At 38.3% G+C, this 18,141-nt stretch overlaps 1 protein-coding gene across 1 annotated transcript; it reads left to right on the plus strand.

Annotated features, from left to right (window-relative positions):
• Nucleotides 1–14,403: 14,403 nt before the first annotated feature.
• On the plus strand, nucleotides 14,404–14,943 carry LOC118746540. Its single transcript, XM_036480385.1, has one exon. The coding sequence runs from the start codon at nucleotides 14,404–14,406 to the stop codon at nucleotides 14,941–14,943; it is 540 nt and encodes a 179-aa protein (XP_036336278.1).
• The last annotated feature ends 3,198 nt before the right edge of the window (nucleotides 14,944–18,141 follow it).

Below are 18,141 nucleotides of genomic sequence, written 5' to 3' on the forward strand. Positions count from 1 at the left end.
TTTGGTGTCTCCTGTTTAGGTGAACACGAAAATAAAACTTTTCCCCCAATTGCGATATGGGAAGTGTTCGCCATCTTGAATTTTATGTTTGTTACGATTTGCGCGCGAGTTTTGCATTTCTCGCGAAAAAATGTAAACAAATTTTTTGAGAATTCGATTCTCTACAATTTTCATGTGCCTATAAATTTTTTTAAACAACTATTTATTGCTAATAATATGCAAAAAATGCCCAAAACTAGGCAAGTGGCGCGGTTTTTTCGAAGTTTGAGCAATTTCTATTTGAAATAAGTGGCACATTTAAATGGCAGAGTTGTAGAGGACAAAATTTCCAATAAAAGCATTATTTATATGTTTACGTAAGACGTGTAGATCTTGACCAACAACGCGCTCAATGCAGCGGAAAGGGAGAAGCTACTCAAAACTTTTTTCCACACCACCTCAGAGGTAAAGTTATTGGCGCGTTTTATTTTTATGTGGACTCACCAGTAGTCGTAATCTACACATAGCTATTTTCGCCACAATAAAACTCTTGCTACTTACAGTTTCAACTGATTGAAAATATTTATTCATGGGCTTGGCCTATTGGTGAACCCACAGTTGAAAATACGCGCCAAAAAACACGACCTCCGAGATACTGTGAAAAAAGTTTTGGGTAGCTTCTCCTTGCCGGGATGTCCCGTATTTTGCATTAAATTTCGAATGTTCCGCCGGAACAAGATTTTTTCCCGTATTTTCGACAATTTCATTATTATTTTCAACCTGTAAACTTTTACTCAACATGGCCATGCTTTAACGCGGCTATTGTGAGTACGCCATTAGTAAGCATTATTGCATACAACTCTGTACGATAAATACTATAGCTAAAAATTACCGTTGCTTTTTAGAATCTTTTAGAAGTGAAACTTCTTTAGCGGCGGTTAGTTGGTTGGGAGTAAATTGGCAAATTCAACGGAAATGGTGCAACGGAAATGGTTGGTGCTTCTTGAGTGTATTAATCGAATTAAGGTGCAAGCATGTGAATTATGTGTGGCTTTTATTGTATCTCTGTATTTCACTAACTTCTTTTATGAGAAAACCAAATAATGTAATTCTTGACAGTTTGGCAATAATAAACACTGCTGAAGCTAATTTCCGATATTTCTCTTACTAGCGCCTGAAACTATACTTATTATTTACTACCGCCGGCAGCTTTAGCAAATTTATAGCGTTTTTACGTTCTTTGGCAAATTACGCTCTGTTATCCATAAATTTTACTATGTTTTGACTGCCTTTGTATTCAGACCCCTGGACCATCTGGGGAATTCATTTTAATTTTGAATTGCATTGTCATCGTGGTTGGAACTATGCTGAAAATTTCAAGTCTCTACCTTGTCGGGAAGTTAGTTTAAAATCGATTAAAAATTTCCGCGGGATGACCAAGTTAAATAAAAGCTTGTAATAAAAAGGAAAAACTAATTGAACCTCTGCAATTTTGTAAATTATTTTCGTTTCTTCTAATTTTCTTTTCGCAATAAATTCGCCTGAAGATTTCAGCCGATTCGGGAACGAGAATGAACTAAATGAACTAGTTCATTTAACTGATCTGACCTACAATGATCGATCACCAAAATGAATTATATATCCCAACCCTAGTCTATTGTGATTGCAGTTTTTCGATGTTGAGCTCTCCTTGAATTTCTGGACGCACATTTTTTTGCTGCACGGAGGCGTGTGGGTATCTTGGATGCAACAAGATAGTGGACCGGTTTGATTTTTGGGCCTCGGAACGTACGTACACCTAAGACACTGGAAGAATGCTTTCCTTCTATCACGAAACAATCGTTTTGGTTTCTCGTTTTTCTATCCATAGACAGTCGAGTATCTTATGGTCTAATTATGCATACTTCGCATAACTTCGCACAATTTCTCATAAACTTCAAAATGTAATTTCATATGTACTTAGTTTGTATTTTGTATGTATTCCATTACCCATAAATTAGCAGAACTTTTAAAAACTTAGCGATCTCTTGAGTTTATATTTTGCTCCACATTTTCTTAAGTTACGTTTCTATTGAACTGGTACAAATGGTTGTGCGAAGTTATGCGAAGTAGTCATAATCAGACCTTTACGCTGGAACCTAGTGCTGCACACCACCATGTTTCGGCCCCCGGCGATGTCGATCTGACAGAAGCAGCTCTCACCGGAGTGAATTACAGGACTGGGCGATGTAGCCTCCCTCACACCACAAATCCAACACCGAATTTGCGCTCTTAGAAATGAAGGTTGCAGCCCTTATTTGGTGGTTACACAGGACAATTTTGCGAAGACAATAGCTATACATTCACACAGAAGTGGTGAAAATCAAGCAAAATAATGTTTTTGTCAAAATTTGGCCCTTAGTAATAAATAATATGCCCATAAATGCAAATAAGCCTATAACCATGCAATTTATAACTCGTTAATTTAAAGTTACATAATCACTACGCCCATGTGCACCAACTCAATGTTAGGTATGTACATATTATTCGAATTCCCTTCTCTGGTTATCAGTGAAATATACATACATACATACATAATTCATTTTTAATTTCAGAACTGTCCCACTTTTCGACATCGCGAAATGTAGCGCGTCACGCGGTACTGCAGAGCGGAAAAATCTTTTTGGATTATTTTTACTTTCAGCCTGCATTGCAAAAATGCGTGTGAATCCAAATGGGCACACTCCCGGCTGCTGATAAATTGCTGCTTTGTCTCGCCTTCGCCCTGTAAATGTGCACCAATACAAAATGACCAAGATTTATTTGAATCGCAAAAAAGTCAAGTAAAATGCAATAAAATGTAGGCATCAAATGTGGACAAAAGGAGCTAAAATGCTGAGCCAAATGCGTCATAACTCACGAATTTCATACGAACGGGTAAAGCCAGCGGAAGAGGAGCAGAGGACAGCGAGTTTGAAACGCCGGCATTTCGCACATCATTAAGCGTTTATCCCAGCGTTGCAGTGTCTTTATTAAGAATGTATGTACATACATACATACATATGTATTAATTTCGAAAAAAATTCACAACAAATATTGAAATTGATATAAAGTTGAATAAAAAACACGCCAACAAGTATGAGAGGGAGATATACGAAAAATTAACAAAGAGATCAAAAATCTGCAAACATTAACGTACATTAAAAGGCACACAAAAAGCTAAAAGGCAAGATAATGAATAACGAAAACCGAGACCTACTTAAAAAGAGTTAAACAGAAAACAGAAGTTTCAGACGAATACAAACTGAGCGAAGCGAAACAAAATTCCAACCGACCCGCACCCACACACCAAATGGCGGGACCACAACTCCGCTGCAACTTGCTGCATAAAATAATGTGAGAATTGTGGTTGTTTGTGTTGTTGCTATTGTTGGTATACGTGCATACGATAAATGCGTGTACGCGTGCGTGCATTTGTTTGCCCGTTAACAAATGTTTTGCCACTAAAAAGTGTTATTGACCCTTACACCGTTAGTGTTGGGACATCTTGAGCGGACAAAGGCAAGGGTGAGGCCCAGAAGAAGAAGCTTGAAATGACGACGATGATAGTGGTGACGGTGGCGGTGGAAACGCTGTTGGTGATGTGAAGTGAATTTCAACGGGACGGAGGTGTGACAGAAGCGCATCAAAGAATTATGGCTTGACAACAAACACCACAAAATTGCGCGCACACACAAACATACACACGCTGATTCTTGCAACTGCAGGCGGTGCAGGCGGATATAAGTTTTTATATCCCGCAGAGAAACATAATAAAAGGGCCAGAGGACATTGACGTCCACTCGCATCATAATCGCTGCATCAGTTACGCCAAACCAGTGGACCGATACACATGCTTGAATGTATGTACATACACACATATGTATATCCATCAATTTTTCTTTGTTTTGTTTGTTGTTGAGTGTTTAGTAATCGGAAGCGTTGCACGCGAGTGTTGCGGCATTGAGTATCCGTCTCCAGCGATATTGATAGTGTTAATGCCCAAATGCACTGGGAAGCTCAGTAACATATTTATTTCACATGAATTAATTCTGAGCATATTTTTATATCAAGCTTTAAGGACAAAAATGCATATAAATATTACTGAAATACTCCCAAAGCGAGTGTTCAATATCGTTTGGAACAAAATTATCTTTTTTTGGTTTTATAGCGCCTAATATTCATACATATGTACGTATGCACAAACAAACATTGCACGCTCGGTAATGGGAACTAATTAAAACCAAGCGGGTTCACATTTACGAATTTGTTCACATTGGCAAATTAAGGCAAAAATATCCTCATTTTATCGCAATTATGTATTTTAAGTTGGATATACATAGGTTTTGTAATGAAAAGGGGATTCGCTTATCAACTTTTACGAATTATTAATGTCAATTGTGCCAAGTGCGCTCAAATTATATTTAGACCTTTACAAATTTGCCATGGTTTTCATCAAAAGTATACTTCTAGCTGCTCTTTCTTTCCATTTAGAGCCGATTACTCACTGTCTGGTTAACACTAATCTCCGGTTAAACATAGTTATCGACGTTACCCACTCCCTGTAGTATGCATGGATTCGAAGACGTCGACAACGATGTTTAATTGCGGAGATTAGTATTAACCAGACATTGAGTAACCGGCCCTAAATGTTTATTTAGTACATACATATGTATGTATATGTGCATATGTATAATATTCCCAGCCAGCAGAGAAACGTACTTTTTGCCGACAGTACAGTTTTCGTACATTTTTCGTATCCGGAAACGTTCAGAAAACGATTTCCATATTTGTTCATTTTTCGTATCCGAAAAATGTCATCATCTTATTTCAAAACCATAATTTTAAAATATTTGTTCAACCTGAGCATTTGAAAACATGTATACGTATTCGCCAGTAGCTGAGTGTAAAGAGAAGTGTGCTACTATTTGTTAGCTTTCAGGAGGTCCCAGGTTCAAATTCCGTCAGAAGCAACACATTAAAATTATTTATTCAAATTGAAATAATTGCTGAATCTTAAATTTGTTTTTTGTTTGGTTTCCTGTAACTATGAAAAAGTTTCTGCGAAGTTCATAATGAAATCGTTTTCAACGAAAAATTGACTCAGACAAATTTCAGGAAAACAGCCGAAGGCGCATCCGTTTTACAACCATTTCGATTGTTTTCTGCACATACGTTTCGGATGAACGCTTAAGTGGGAGAACTGATCTGAAAAACGTCCGAAAACGGAATCGGAAAACGGATGAAACATCAGGTTTTTATACGAAATTGTTTCCATTCTCGGATAGGTTTCCGGATATTTTGCTGGCTGGGTTTGTATCGGAGTCTGTATTATTTCAAGTATGTGGATCTGGGAGGGTTTATGTATTTTAACACAATTTTAAAGATTTCTAAGATACCGACGCAGAATTATGTTCCATAATTGCAGTTCGCAACTCATCTTTTTCGAATAGTGAACATCATATTCAATTGCTATTGTGCAAATTAGTATATGTATAAATATATATTGTAGATATATGAAATTGAAAAAATTAATTCTGCTGGTTTTGCTGTTGTATGAACTATACCTTTATAAAAAAAATAAGAAAAATTTGATATGGAAAATATAAATAAAGAAACGTCAGGGCATTCATAATTCTGACGCTGACTCTATATATAGATCAGAGACCGAAAATAACCGGCCCATTTATTGCTGTGTTACAAATTGTCATTTATTTCTTGTTATAAAAAATAAATCACTCACATTAACTTCTATAACAAGTTTTTGGCTTACCTGCATTGGTTAGACTTTTATTTGATTTGCTCTTTTTTTTACGTTTCGAATTGACTTTTGTTTTACATTTTGTTTTAAATGCAACGTTATTCATGTAGGTATGTTAAAAATACTGAGTGAAGTGCTTCGGTAGTTTGCTTCTAGTTAGTATAGTTTATTTATTGAAGGGAAGAAGATGGGCCGAGAATCAGGCCATGAATTCTGCAGCTTTTTTTGACTTGGATACGATTCACTACACAAGATTCAATGTGCAAAGTTTGTAAAAAGAAGTGTATAATGGTAATTTGAGTGAATAAAAATAAGTAGTTATACTTGCTTTTCTTTATAGTTTGTTTTACTTCGTTGCATTTCCATCATATATTTTCTCTGCACCATAATTAAATTTACTAACTCACCTTAAAAAAAAAAATCCATAGATAACTATAGTTGGCCTTTATTTTCGCTAGCGGTTCCATTTCTCACAGTCATTAACCGTAAGCTCCCTCGCATAAAACGCTTTTACAGTGATATATCACAAAAAATAAAAATAAATGGTTAATGATAGAAAAAATTACGATGTGTTTAATGTGGACCAGTTATTTTCGGTCTCTGATATAGATACTAGTGTCCGACCGAAGGTTCGGCCCGATTTCAGTATTCGGCCTATTCGGCTGATTTTTTATCTTCGGCGAAAATGCCAAACAATTAGGCAATTCACAAATGTATTTGTCACGAAGTTACATTATTTTACGACATTTGTTCAAATTTTGTTGTTGTTTCGCATCTCTACCTAACACTTATAAATGTAAGAACCAGAGAGCTGCATGGATACACTCAAATTACATTTTAAGTCACTCGCTTTCTTTTCACATCTGCACACACTCGCACTCATTTATTTCCAAACATAACGGGCGATAGCATTGAAAAAACATTGTCAATTGAGTGAGTAATTCACACTATCAAGTGCTCGATTCAAATAACAAGTGCTTGATTCAAATAACAAGTGCTTGATTGGAAAAACAAGTGCATGCCATAACTGCTGTAATGAAAGTATCAAAAAAAAACCATTTGTAAAGACAATTTTTGTTAATTTCATTGGTTTTCTAACGGCATATTATAACGCAAGAATATCAACTGATTAAGGGTATCATCATTTGACAAAAGGTGGCATCTTTTGTCAGAAATAACATTTCCAGTAGAAGAAAAAACTCTTTCTGACGATGCGCTAGTTGAAGGAGTGGCTATTACTCTACGACTGAGTTTATGCAGCAGCGGCATTTCGCATTTGTGTACCTCCCACCAGTTAATTATATCGAAGTCCGTATGAAAATATACCTCAATATTTTCATATCGCCGAAGCTCTGCAGTAGCTTTATCAGTTTTGCTCACAAAGGTAGGTTGTTTAAGAAGACCTGAAAACAGCTCAAAGTTGTCTTAAGGTAACAAAAGTGTATCCGCAATTTGTGGTTCCGTTGTACTGCCAGAATTCTCAGTTAACGTTCTCATAATTTGTAAACATTTCTCTTTTGTGTACCTTTGCTCAGATTCGGTAAAGTTCTTGAGCTATTTTGCTAGCGGATAAAAAAGCGCAATTTTGTGCAAATCTGTTAAGTTATCAACATCAACAGTTTTTAAATAATAAAGCAACTTATTTTTCAAGTCTCTTATAAAGCTGATGTCTTCTGAGCTGACAGTGCATTTCTTTTGTAGACTAGTTATATAAAGGTACATCAGGTGGATAATTAAATAATTTAATAAAACAAATATATTTAAAAAAATACTTCATCAATATCCATTTTTTTTCAACATTGTCGTATTCTCTACTAATTGTTTGAAGTCAATGAGTGTCATTCGATTGCTCGACTTGCTTTTCATAACAGTGTTTTTCATTCGCTTGACTTGATTTGGAAAGAGTATATCAATGCCATATTTGAAATCAAATGAGTACACTGCAGCTAAACATTGATTTCAAAACTAACTATGAATCTCACTGTTTGTACGGTGTTTCTCACTAACCTTATAGAGTTCACAGCAATGAGTTCATACTGTTTAGATGGAAGTGAGTATACTCATGCTGTTGTCTGGTAAGAACCCTACATATTAAAAAAATTCATAAAAGTACAAAAGCGTTTTGTTGTGATTTTGTAGAAACATGGGCGCTATTTGAAAAATTTTCAACAGAAAAAAGTCAAGAAACAGCTTTCCCTGGGAAGCGAAGCGCCAAAAAAAAAACAAGCATGAAAAAGCATTTACAATTGCATCCTTTACAATACTATGAATTTTTAGCGGCTGTGGAAAATGTATGTTTGTAAGGCGTTCTTTTTATTTAAAAACTAATAAAAACTACTGCACCCGCAAGGCGTTAGGACGCCTAAAATTTAATTTCAAAAACTTAAATAACATTCTAAATGTTAAGCTGATGCCACATAAAACTTTTGCCCCGCTTTACGTGAAAGATTCGCTTTGACAGATAAGATGAATTGTATGAAAATGCACAAAGCATGCCACATAGATCGTTGAAGCTGCAGCGCGAAGCGAAAAGATGGCGCTTTGACAATTAGCCGGTTTAATATTTATTTTGTTTCATTTACATTGCTGATATTTTGAAAGCAAAATATATAAAATCCACAGCAATTTTGTCGAGTAAAAAATCAGTACAAAATTGTTTTCTTGGCGTTCATTGTGTCATACCTTTTGCAGCTGGCGCTTTGCTTGCAAAGTTATAAATGTCACGCAAAGCTATAAAGTTTTATCTGGCATAAGCTTTAGTCTCAGTGTTATAAGAGATCCGATTATCATATTTCATCTAAAACCGTGCAACCGTCTCGCATATTGCAGGTTTTTAATTTCATCAAATTTCGAAACACCCTATACCGGTGAAAAAAGTTCTTAATTAAAAACAAGTAAAAAAGTCTTCAGTTCGGGCGGAGTCGAACATTAAATACCCGGCGCAAGTAGTAAATATATGTATGTTTTTCACCTTTCCGAAAAACTACCGTGGTAAGCAGGGGGTGTTTTACCACTATTTCAAAAATCTTTGATAGAACGTTCAGTTAGCCATAATGAGATAAACTTATATAGTTACATATACATATGTGAGCCCACATATCGTCATGTCCATTTTCCGAAATTCCATAATAATGTTACTACTTTTCAATGAATTGTTAGTATCAATTTTGAGTAAATTAGCTCCCTTAAATTTCGAAATATCGAAGTTTCAAGCATTTCTGGAATTTACTGTTATATGAAAATTGGGCGTTATTACTAAAATATCGCAGTTTTCGTATTTCTGAAAACTTCCGTTACATAGAAGGTAGGCGTGTTTTCGTCCGATCCATTTTCAATACCATCCGTCCTACGCTGAAATTGAGTACACATACCAGTAGTGCGATTCACTAACTTTTATCAATGCGACTTGTCGAGTTGTCAGCTAACAATTTTTTTTTATCAGTTTTGAATAAATATTCAAAGGTGTCACTTGTATGGAAGAAAATGAGTGACACCTTTAATAAACAAATTGCCAAAAATCAACGATATTTTGTAGCTACTTCAAACTTGCACTTTTTTTACTGGAATTGAAAGGGCTATACAACTGCATGCGCAAATTTTTCCAAAAACTCTTTAAAAGAAACAATTTATGAAAATTTGCTAAATTTTTATAATTTTTTTCACAAAGTTGAAAGTGTGAATTTGTATCGTGTTTGTTATAGAATGAACTATGATTTTTTAGGAAAATAATTGAAATTAAATAATATAAAACTAAGTAGTCAAAACTTGTTTATATGTGGCGGTCTTATAATTATGCAACGCAGTGTAGTGTCATTATTTAAATACAAGTATAATTTTTATTTAAAAAAGATATCAGAGCTCGTTTTATTTCCTCGTTGTCTTTCGCAGTTCTTTCCTGTACCTCTGCTTTCTCTTCTTCTATCTCTATTAACTCCTTTTCATTTTCTTCACTTCTCTTTAAATGTTCAGCAACGTCCAACGATAAATTGTCAAATTTTTCCAATAATTTTTCTTGGAAATTATATTTTTTGGTTTTTCCAGCCGGCGCTGACGTTGAAGGTACTGGTGAGGGCAGTGGCGACGAGGGTGATGGCAACGGTGTTCCTGGGGACGGTAGAGGTGCAGTGGATGACGATGCTTTTGATGAGTCTGTTTGAAAGAAACATTTTTGTACATTGAAACATTTTTAATACAATGAAACGTTTTTTATTTGTAAAATGAAAAGATGTTTGCTTATTGTATATCGTTACCTTAATTCACAAAGGCCAAAACCAACGAACATTTTATTTTACAGGAGCAAAAAACCTTATCAAAAGTATATCAAAAACAGGTAGGACCTTTTAAAAAGTAACATGTAACCCTGTTGTTTTTAATGCTAACACTTTAAAATTTTTATTGAAGGTGTATTTTAATATATCCTACCAAAATGAGTGAAAAACTCAGTTTAGAAAAGCCTTTGTAAATTAAGGTGACGATACGATAAAGAAACGTGTTAAAAAGGTTAATGACTTGGAAATTTTACGAGAGTGCCCTATAAAGCTGCGGGCAATAAAAATTGTAATCACGTTTTTAGGAAATTTTCGAGTACGGAGTTTTGTGGCCCATTAAATTTAAGAACAATAAAGTGCAAGTTTTAAGTAACTAAAAAGTACCGCTGATTTTTTAGATTTAGATTTTTTCCGCTGAAGGTGTTGCGGATTTCTTCCCTATAAAAATTTTGTGCATATGCTCTAGGATTTACATAGTCGTTGCATTTGTAAATTCACAACAATAAAATGCACGCGGTTGCCATGGCAGCAAGCAAAAAATTGCAAATGCAATTCCAATTGCAAATCCAAGACCATTTCCACAACATCCTGAACAGCCGTATTGTGTTTATTCGTTATATGGAAGCAAATGCAACAAAAAAATTCTAAAAAATCAGCGGTAATTTTTAGCCACTTATAACTTCCACACTATCAGACCAAAATTGAATGGGCCAGAAGCATAAATGTGCAAATTTACCAATTGTTGAGTTATTGAGTTGACTGGATTAATCTTTGGATGTTCTACGTTATACAAAAGCCAAGAATACCAGTATGCATGGATAGCACATATTTCACAATGTTAATTACATCAATTTGATTTCCCAAAATTTTCATTTTTGCACATGCACGTTTCTGGCATACGCGAGACGATATGTACTCGTATGTTTATTCAAGTGATTCCAAATAAACGAAAACATACGTGCCATCAATGCTTTCAAGCGTGAGATCCGTGTGGACATTTGCCTTGAACCCTCCAATTATTTGGTGCACCCTCTCATAGTGCTCCCATGTAGAAGGCGACGCACCGGAAGGACCCATATCTGCCTTTTCCTTTCTACAAGTTTAATTTAAAAATTAAGATTCTACATATAGCATTTTAGGGGAATGTTTAGTTATTTGCCCACTGTTTTTGGGTTAGTCGGCAGAGGAAGAGGGGCGTGACTCTTGAAATTTTTCGACAGGAATCGAGGTAAATTCAGTCATAAAAAATTTAGTTATCGAAAGTTATCAAGTTACCGAAATTTATCGAATCATCGAAGTTTATGGTTATTGAAATTTATGAAGTTATGCATGTTATTGAGTTATCGTTATTATTCAAATTGATCAATGTTTATTGAGTTGTGGAAATATAGATATATATAGATAGTTATCGACCTATAAAAATTTATGGCATTATCGAAATGTGTCAAGTAAATGAAATTCATCAAGTTATCGATATTTATTGAATTATAGGCGCTTAAAAACTACAAAAACGGTCGAATTTCAACAGTAACTGACACTCTAGTATGAGATAATCCGCTAGGTACATAAAAAATATTAACTCCACAAAAAATATTGCCCTATAGGTAGCGCAAGAGTCGATATATCTGGAAAATTCGTATGGTCCGATGTGATTCATATTTAAAGTTTATATTACTAACGTGAAAATGATAAATAATAATAAAAGCGGCCGCTGAGGTGTAGTGGTTTCCCTGCAAAAATCGTTGGACCATGTAGTCTATTTGTGGTATATTGGAGTACTTACAAAAGTGCTCCTCTGTCATGCTGTAGCGGACCAACTCGTGTCTCTGCACCAGCTTATTGTTACCCGATCACTGCTCGTGTTTTAACGACATGTGATTGAACTTAAGCATTTGAAAGTACATTTGCATGTCTGGCTGTAGCTGAGCGTGTAGAGATGCTAGCTGTTAGTCTTAGCTCCCAGCATGTTCGGGTTCGAATGTCGTCAGAGGCAACATGTAATTTTTAATTTTTGTTTCTGGTTTTTATTAATTTCAAAAAAAGCATCTGCGAAGTGAAGAACAAAAGCGTGTACAAACGAAAAAATATAACGATAATGTCATTGGAGTATGTTGGGAGTAGTTTTGTGCTACTCTGATGTAATGCAGAGATGGAGTACATGGTCCTGCCCTAGGACATCGCAATGTTAATTGGACCATATTTTTTATATGAATTGTGGTTAATTTTGGAGTACTCCTTGGACCTTCGGGAGTACTCTTTACATGCATGCATGGAGTAGTCGCGATTTTTGCAGGGTTGCAGTGCGCGCTCCCAATCCGTATAGCATGGGTTCAAGCCCAGCTCAACCCAACAACAAAAAAAAAAAACAAAAAAAGTTTTCTAATAGCGGTCGCCCCTCGGCAGGTAATGGCAAACCTCTGAGTGTATTTCTGCCATAAAAAGAAGCTTCTCCAAAAACTACAGTCGCCGTTCGGAGTCGGCGTAAAACTGTAGGTTCCCCCCCCCCCCCCCCCTCTGTGTGACAACATCAATGCGTACGCCACAAATCGGAGGAGAAGCTCAACCAAACACTAACATATGTGTAGTGTAAGCGCCAATCTATTATTATTATTACTAATAAAAGCTTGTCTTAAAAAATTATATATTTTTTTTAATTACATACTTGTTTATTGATGTACTTATTTTGAAAGATTTTGCTATGTGTATCTAGTCTGTGCACATATGTATGCGCATTGTGACTAGCCCCACATTATTCAAAAAGAATCACATTGCAAAAAATGTTTATGCCTTACGAATTTGACTGTACTACTAAAAATATGTAACAGTCTGTGCAATTCAGCGAACAGGCCAACTCACCAAAATACTGGATTCATTTTGGGTGAGTAGGCAGTCAGTTCGTGATGTACGTACGCTTTTCAAAACATGAATATTTATTATCACAAATTTGTATCTTCGTAAAGGCTACGCAACAACAAGCCTAAGTGACTTGATTCAGTGGCAACCATCATAATAATTTGTAATGTTAACGCATGTGCGCGCCCGCCTTTTAACTCCATTAAAGATTTTATGCATTAGAGCGCCCTGTACCTTCAACAACTCACTTTAGGCGTGTGATCCACTGTGGTTTTTATATCATAACGATGATGGAAATGGCAGTAGAGGTACCAGTCCAGTGGTTGCAAGGAACAATGCAGGCTCATTACAACAATTTCGGCATTATTGATGCCTTCGCATACATATGCTATTAAGTTTAAATTCTTATAACACCCATCGTTTAATTTTACGTTGCCTTTTGAGTTGTGTTCGCTCTTTCAAGCGTTTTTACTTACATACGTGCATATGAATGTTTTTAGCAGGGTTGGGCACACTGCACTAAATTTTCAATGCACTGAGCATTTCATTACCACTATTCCTGTAGTATTCGTGAATGCATTACCACTAAGAACTTAGTGGTAGTGAAATTTGAAATGCATTACAACTAAGTGCATAGTGGTAGTGAAATGGTTAGTGGTAGTGCCAAATTGTTTTCACTACTACTATGCACCTTAGTGGTAATGCATTGCAAATTTTACTACCACTATATGATTGGTGGTTATAAATTTTTGAACAAACCTGTTGTAATGTATATACATATATGTATATGTGTGTGGCTTTTATAGGCGTCCAAAGTACCAAGCCTCCTCAGCGTTGGTCGTCTTGCCGTGGCGAGGGGGCTTAAATGGTGTCATGGTATAATTCACAGTGTGAATTGTATCATGCCTCCATGAACTAAGAGGGAAGCCTGGTATTGAAGCCTTCGGCAAATTCCTTAACAATCCAAGCTGTAGTGTTGTTTTATTGCTGAAGGTGGAAATGGCAGGATTACCGTACCAACACTACCCAAGCCAAGGTGTGTAGGCAACCGTGCCGATGGATGAATGGCCAGTGGGTAGTAAAAAATGGCTGGTCGCGTACGGTCCCCTCTGATGCCCGGGCAAGGGCGGTTGTAAGAAGTGCCTTCTCTGGCTGTATATGTTAAATAAAATTGACAAAAATGCAGCGGCCGGTACGGTACATGAGCGTGACGAGGAAGACAAGGCAAAATACATGCAAATAGTCGAAGAGTACGAAAAGTTACAGACAGATCGTGCAGCCACACTCGAGGCCACAGAAGCAAAGAAACGGAACCGCTCTCATAATGAAGGCGGCCAAGGGGCCATTACAAAGAAGGCTAAGCAAGGAGGTGATGCGGAGTCCGCAGCACCCGCGAAGCATCGCTATTTTAGTGACGTCGCCAGAGATCACCTACAGGCGGCGATAATAGATGAAAATAGCAAGACACCGCTGGCAGTGCAGTAGAAATGGGTGGAAATTGATGTGAGGCTGTCGAGCCTCGTAATGAACTACGTACTCGACAACCCCGAAGGTCCTCACCCAGAGTTCGACTCGTCGGAATCCCTACGGGGATACCGGGTAGTCAAGTGCGCGAGCCAGTTCTCCCTGGATTTCCTTGCTGGATGCGTCGCTAAGATCAGCGACAGTTTTGTCGGCTTGAATCTCAAGCTGATCCCAGCTAAGGACATTCCAAGGAGACCCCGTGCGCGCATTTGGCTGCTTCCGATGGATGAACCAGGCGAAAAGTTGCTGCGGTGTCTTAAGCTGCATAATAAAGACATACTGGCGATCGAGGAATGGGTGCTTATAAAGGTTGAAGAGCCAAGAAGGCCTACAAATAAGCCCATTCTGCTAGCTATTTGCGCAGAATCCCTAGACGCCTTAGAGAAGGCTGACTGTCGGCTCTGCTTCGGTATCCGTAAGGCTAGAGTGCGGGTATTCCTCGTAGAGGTTAGCCCGGTAGAAGAAGATCCCGGGGTTGATGGAGCTGGTGAGCTTCTCATGGGTGTGAAGCTGACAGATGACCCTGAACCGGAAACTTAAAGTAGCCCAAATGTGCTACAGATAATCTAGTTGTTCTTCTCAGTGAGGAGGATATAGACATTGCCTAATTCAAGAGCCCTGGGTCAAGCACGATACAGTCATGGGACTAAACATAAATAATTATAAACTCTACTATAAGAGCGAGGTGGGTAAACCGCGGGCGTGTATTCTTATCAAGAACGGTATAAATGCATTCCTTTGCTCTAATTTCAGCACATCAGATACAACAATGGTTAAGGTGGAGACCACCGGACAGCCAAGTATACTCCTGGCCTCATCATACATGGCCCACGATAGGGACAGTCCGCCAACCGAAATCAAGGAGATAATAGCCAAAAACCCCAGACAAATTATAGTCGTCGGCTGCGATGCGAATGCAAGGCATCCAGTATGGGGTAGTTCTACGGAGAACGATCGAGGTGAGTCTTTACTACACTTCTTATTAAATACTAACTTAAGCATCTGCAATAGAGGTAATACACCCACATTCATATTCCCGAGTTCAAACCGGTTTCCTGGATGGAAGGAGGTGCCGGATCTAACCCTGTTGTCAGAGAACGACAGCGTGTCTGTAAAATAGTGGAGAGTATCTGATAGGCCTTCAATGTCTGATCACCGTCTGATCCTCTTTAATCTGCACGGAATTTCCAACACCCCCTCGAAATACAGAAACCCCCACAGGACTAATTGGGAAAGATATAGTAACACACTTAAGCGTAAACTAAGTAAGCTCCCACTAAATACAACTGTCACTACAGTTGAGGACCTTGATGATAGAGTAAATAATCTAGAAGAGGTTATGAAGCAAGCCTTTGAAAGATCAACTCCAGTTAGTACGGCAAGAAAGAAATCCCCACCCTGGTGGAATGGGGATCTTAGAGCCCAAAGAAACCAAATAAGGAAAATCTACAATGATTGCTTTAGAACTAAAAACTGGGCGCCTTATAAAAGCGCCCTAAGATCTTACAAAAAGGAATTGAGAAAATCTAAAACTAAATCCTGGCAATGGTACTGCTCTTCTATAGAGAACTCTAAAGACTCAGCCAGGCTCAGCAAAATCTTATCAAAAGAACACACAAATATCCACTCATTAAGGGAGAAAACGGGGTGTGGACGAATACAGCTAGTGATTCTCTAAACACGTTAGTCAAGTTCCATTTCCCGGGATGTATTCGACATCCACCCACATCAGGGTCAATTGAACCTGGTTCAACTAGCAGTATACTGTTGAACTCGATCGTGAGCAGAGAAAAGATTATTTACGCTATCAACAGCTTCTCTCCCTTCAAATCCCCTGGACCAGATGTCGTAATCTCAGCAATTCTCCAGAGGGTGAAGGAAGAGATAGCACCGTTACTTGAGACTATTTTTAAGGCTACTATTACCTTGTGCTACATTCCTAAAAGCTGGAGAAGGGTAAAAGTCGTGTTCATACCCAAGCCAGGAAGGAAAAACCACGAAATAGCAAAAGATTTTAGACCCCTAAGCCTTACCTCCTTTGTGCATAAAACAATGGAAAGGCTTCTCGACATTTATATAAGATCGCTGTTAGGTGAAGCGACACTCTCAACAGCACAGCATGCATACATCAAAGGCAGATCCACTGAATCTGCTTTACATGAAGTGGTGAGCTTAATAGAAAAATCGTTGCACTTTAAACAATATACTCTGGCGGCATTTCTTGACATCGAGGGCGCATTTAATAACATTGAGGTTGACACCATCATAGACTCTTTGATAGATATTGGTGTTGACGACAGTGTTTGTAGATGGATACGATCGATGCTAGTCAATAGAATCATTCAGGCAACAAATGGGGCTAACTCTATTATACACCATGTGAAAAGGGCCACTCCACAGGGCGGAGTGCTCTCACCACTGATATGGGTGAGCCCTGGACGGTATATTGCTAGAACTCAATAGAGGGGGAGTCAAAGTTGTGGCGTATGTGGATGATGTTGTAATAGCAGCCACAGGTCCATTCCTCTCTACCGTTAGCGAAATCCTTTAAGGAACCCTGGGAAGGCTACACGCCTGGGCTACGAGAAGCGGCCTAAATGTGAACCCAGCCAAGACAGAACTTATCCTATTTACAAACAGACACAAACTACCACAATTCAAGCTACCATCGCTAGACGGCAAGGCACTCTCATTGTCCCCCAGCGCAAAGTATCTTGGAGTCGTGCTGGATAACAAACTTAACTGGAAAACCAATGTCGAATTCCGTAGACAGAAGGCCTACATAGCATACTACACTTGCAAGAGAATCTTCAGTAGAAACTGGGGACTAAATCCTAAACTTGTGATGTGGATGTATACCGCGATCATAAGACCAATTCTAACATACGGCGCCTTGGTTTGGTGGCCCGGCCTAAGCAGACAATATAATGTCAGAAAGCTAAGAAGCATACAAAGGGCAGCAAGCGAAGGAGTAACAGGCGCACTAAGATCCTGCCCGGCAGAAGCTTTAAACGCCATCCTCAATTTAATTCCTATTGATCTCCACCTGAAAGAAGTGGCTATGAAACCGGCGGTCAGACTCAGAGAGTCAGGCCTTTGGAGGACTAGACACTTCGGACATGGGTTGATCACAAATCAAATGCAATTAAATAGGACGACAGATTATATGGTAGGGAATTTGGACTTCAGCTGTAACGTGCAAGTGCTATTCTCATCCAGAAGGGACTGGAGAAGAGACCGAGTGGCCGACCGAGAGAAGATCTCTCTATACACCGATGGATCCAAGATGGATTGCGGTGTGGGAGCAGGTGTCTACACCAAGGAACTCGGCGTGGCTCTGTCTCTACGGTTGGGAAATAATACGAGCATCTTCCAAGCGGAAGTCCTAGGGATCCTAGAAGCCTTGCAAAATCCTAGGCAATAGAGTTGGACACAGGAGTAAAGCAACAATATACTCTGACAGCCAGGCGGCGCTATTGGCAATAGCGTCACCGGTTACCAAATCTAAGCTAGTTGGGAAAGGCAAAGTAATATTGCGCTCAGTGGCTCAGTCAAATACCGTCTCTTTTGTCTGGGTTCCCGGACATAGGAACATAGAAGGCAATGAGAAGGCGGATGAGTTGGCGAAGGCAGGAGCCGGTTTGGATGAATCCCAGGCGGTGGCACTGGGTTGCCCCCTTGGAGTAGTCCAAAGAGAGATTACTACGCATTTCCTTGAACTGGCTAGACGCAGGTGGT

This window comes from Rhagoletis pomonella, unplaced genomic scaffold (assembly GCF_013731165.1).
Source record: "Rhagoletis pomonella isolate Grant_MI unplaced genomic scaffold, Rhpom_1.0 Rhpom_scaffold_00010, whole genome shotgun sequence".
NCBI classification, from domain to species: domain Eukaryota; kingdom Metazoa; phylum Arthropoda; class Insecta; order Diptera; family Tephritidae; genus Rhagoletis; species Rhagoletis pomonella.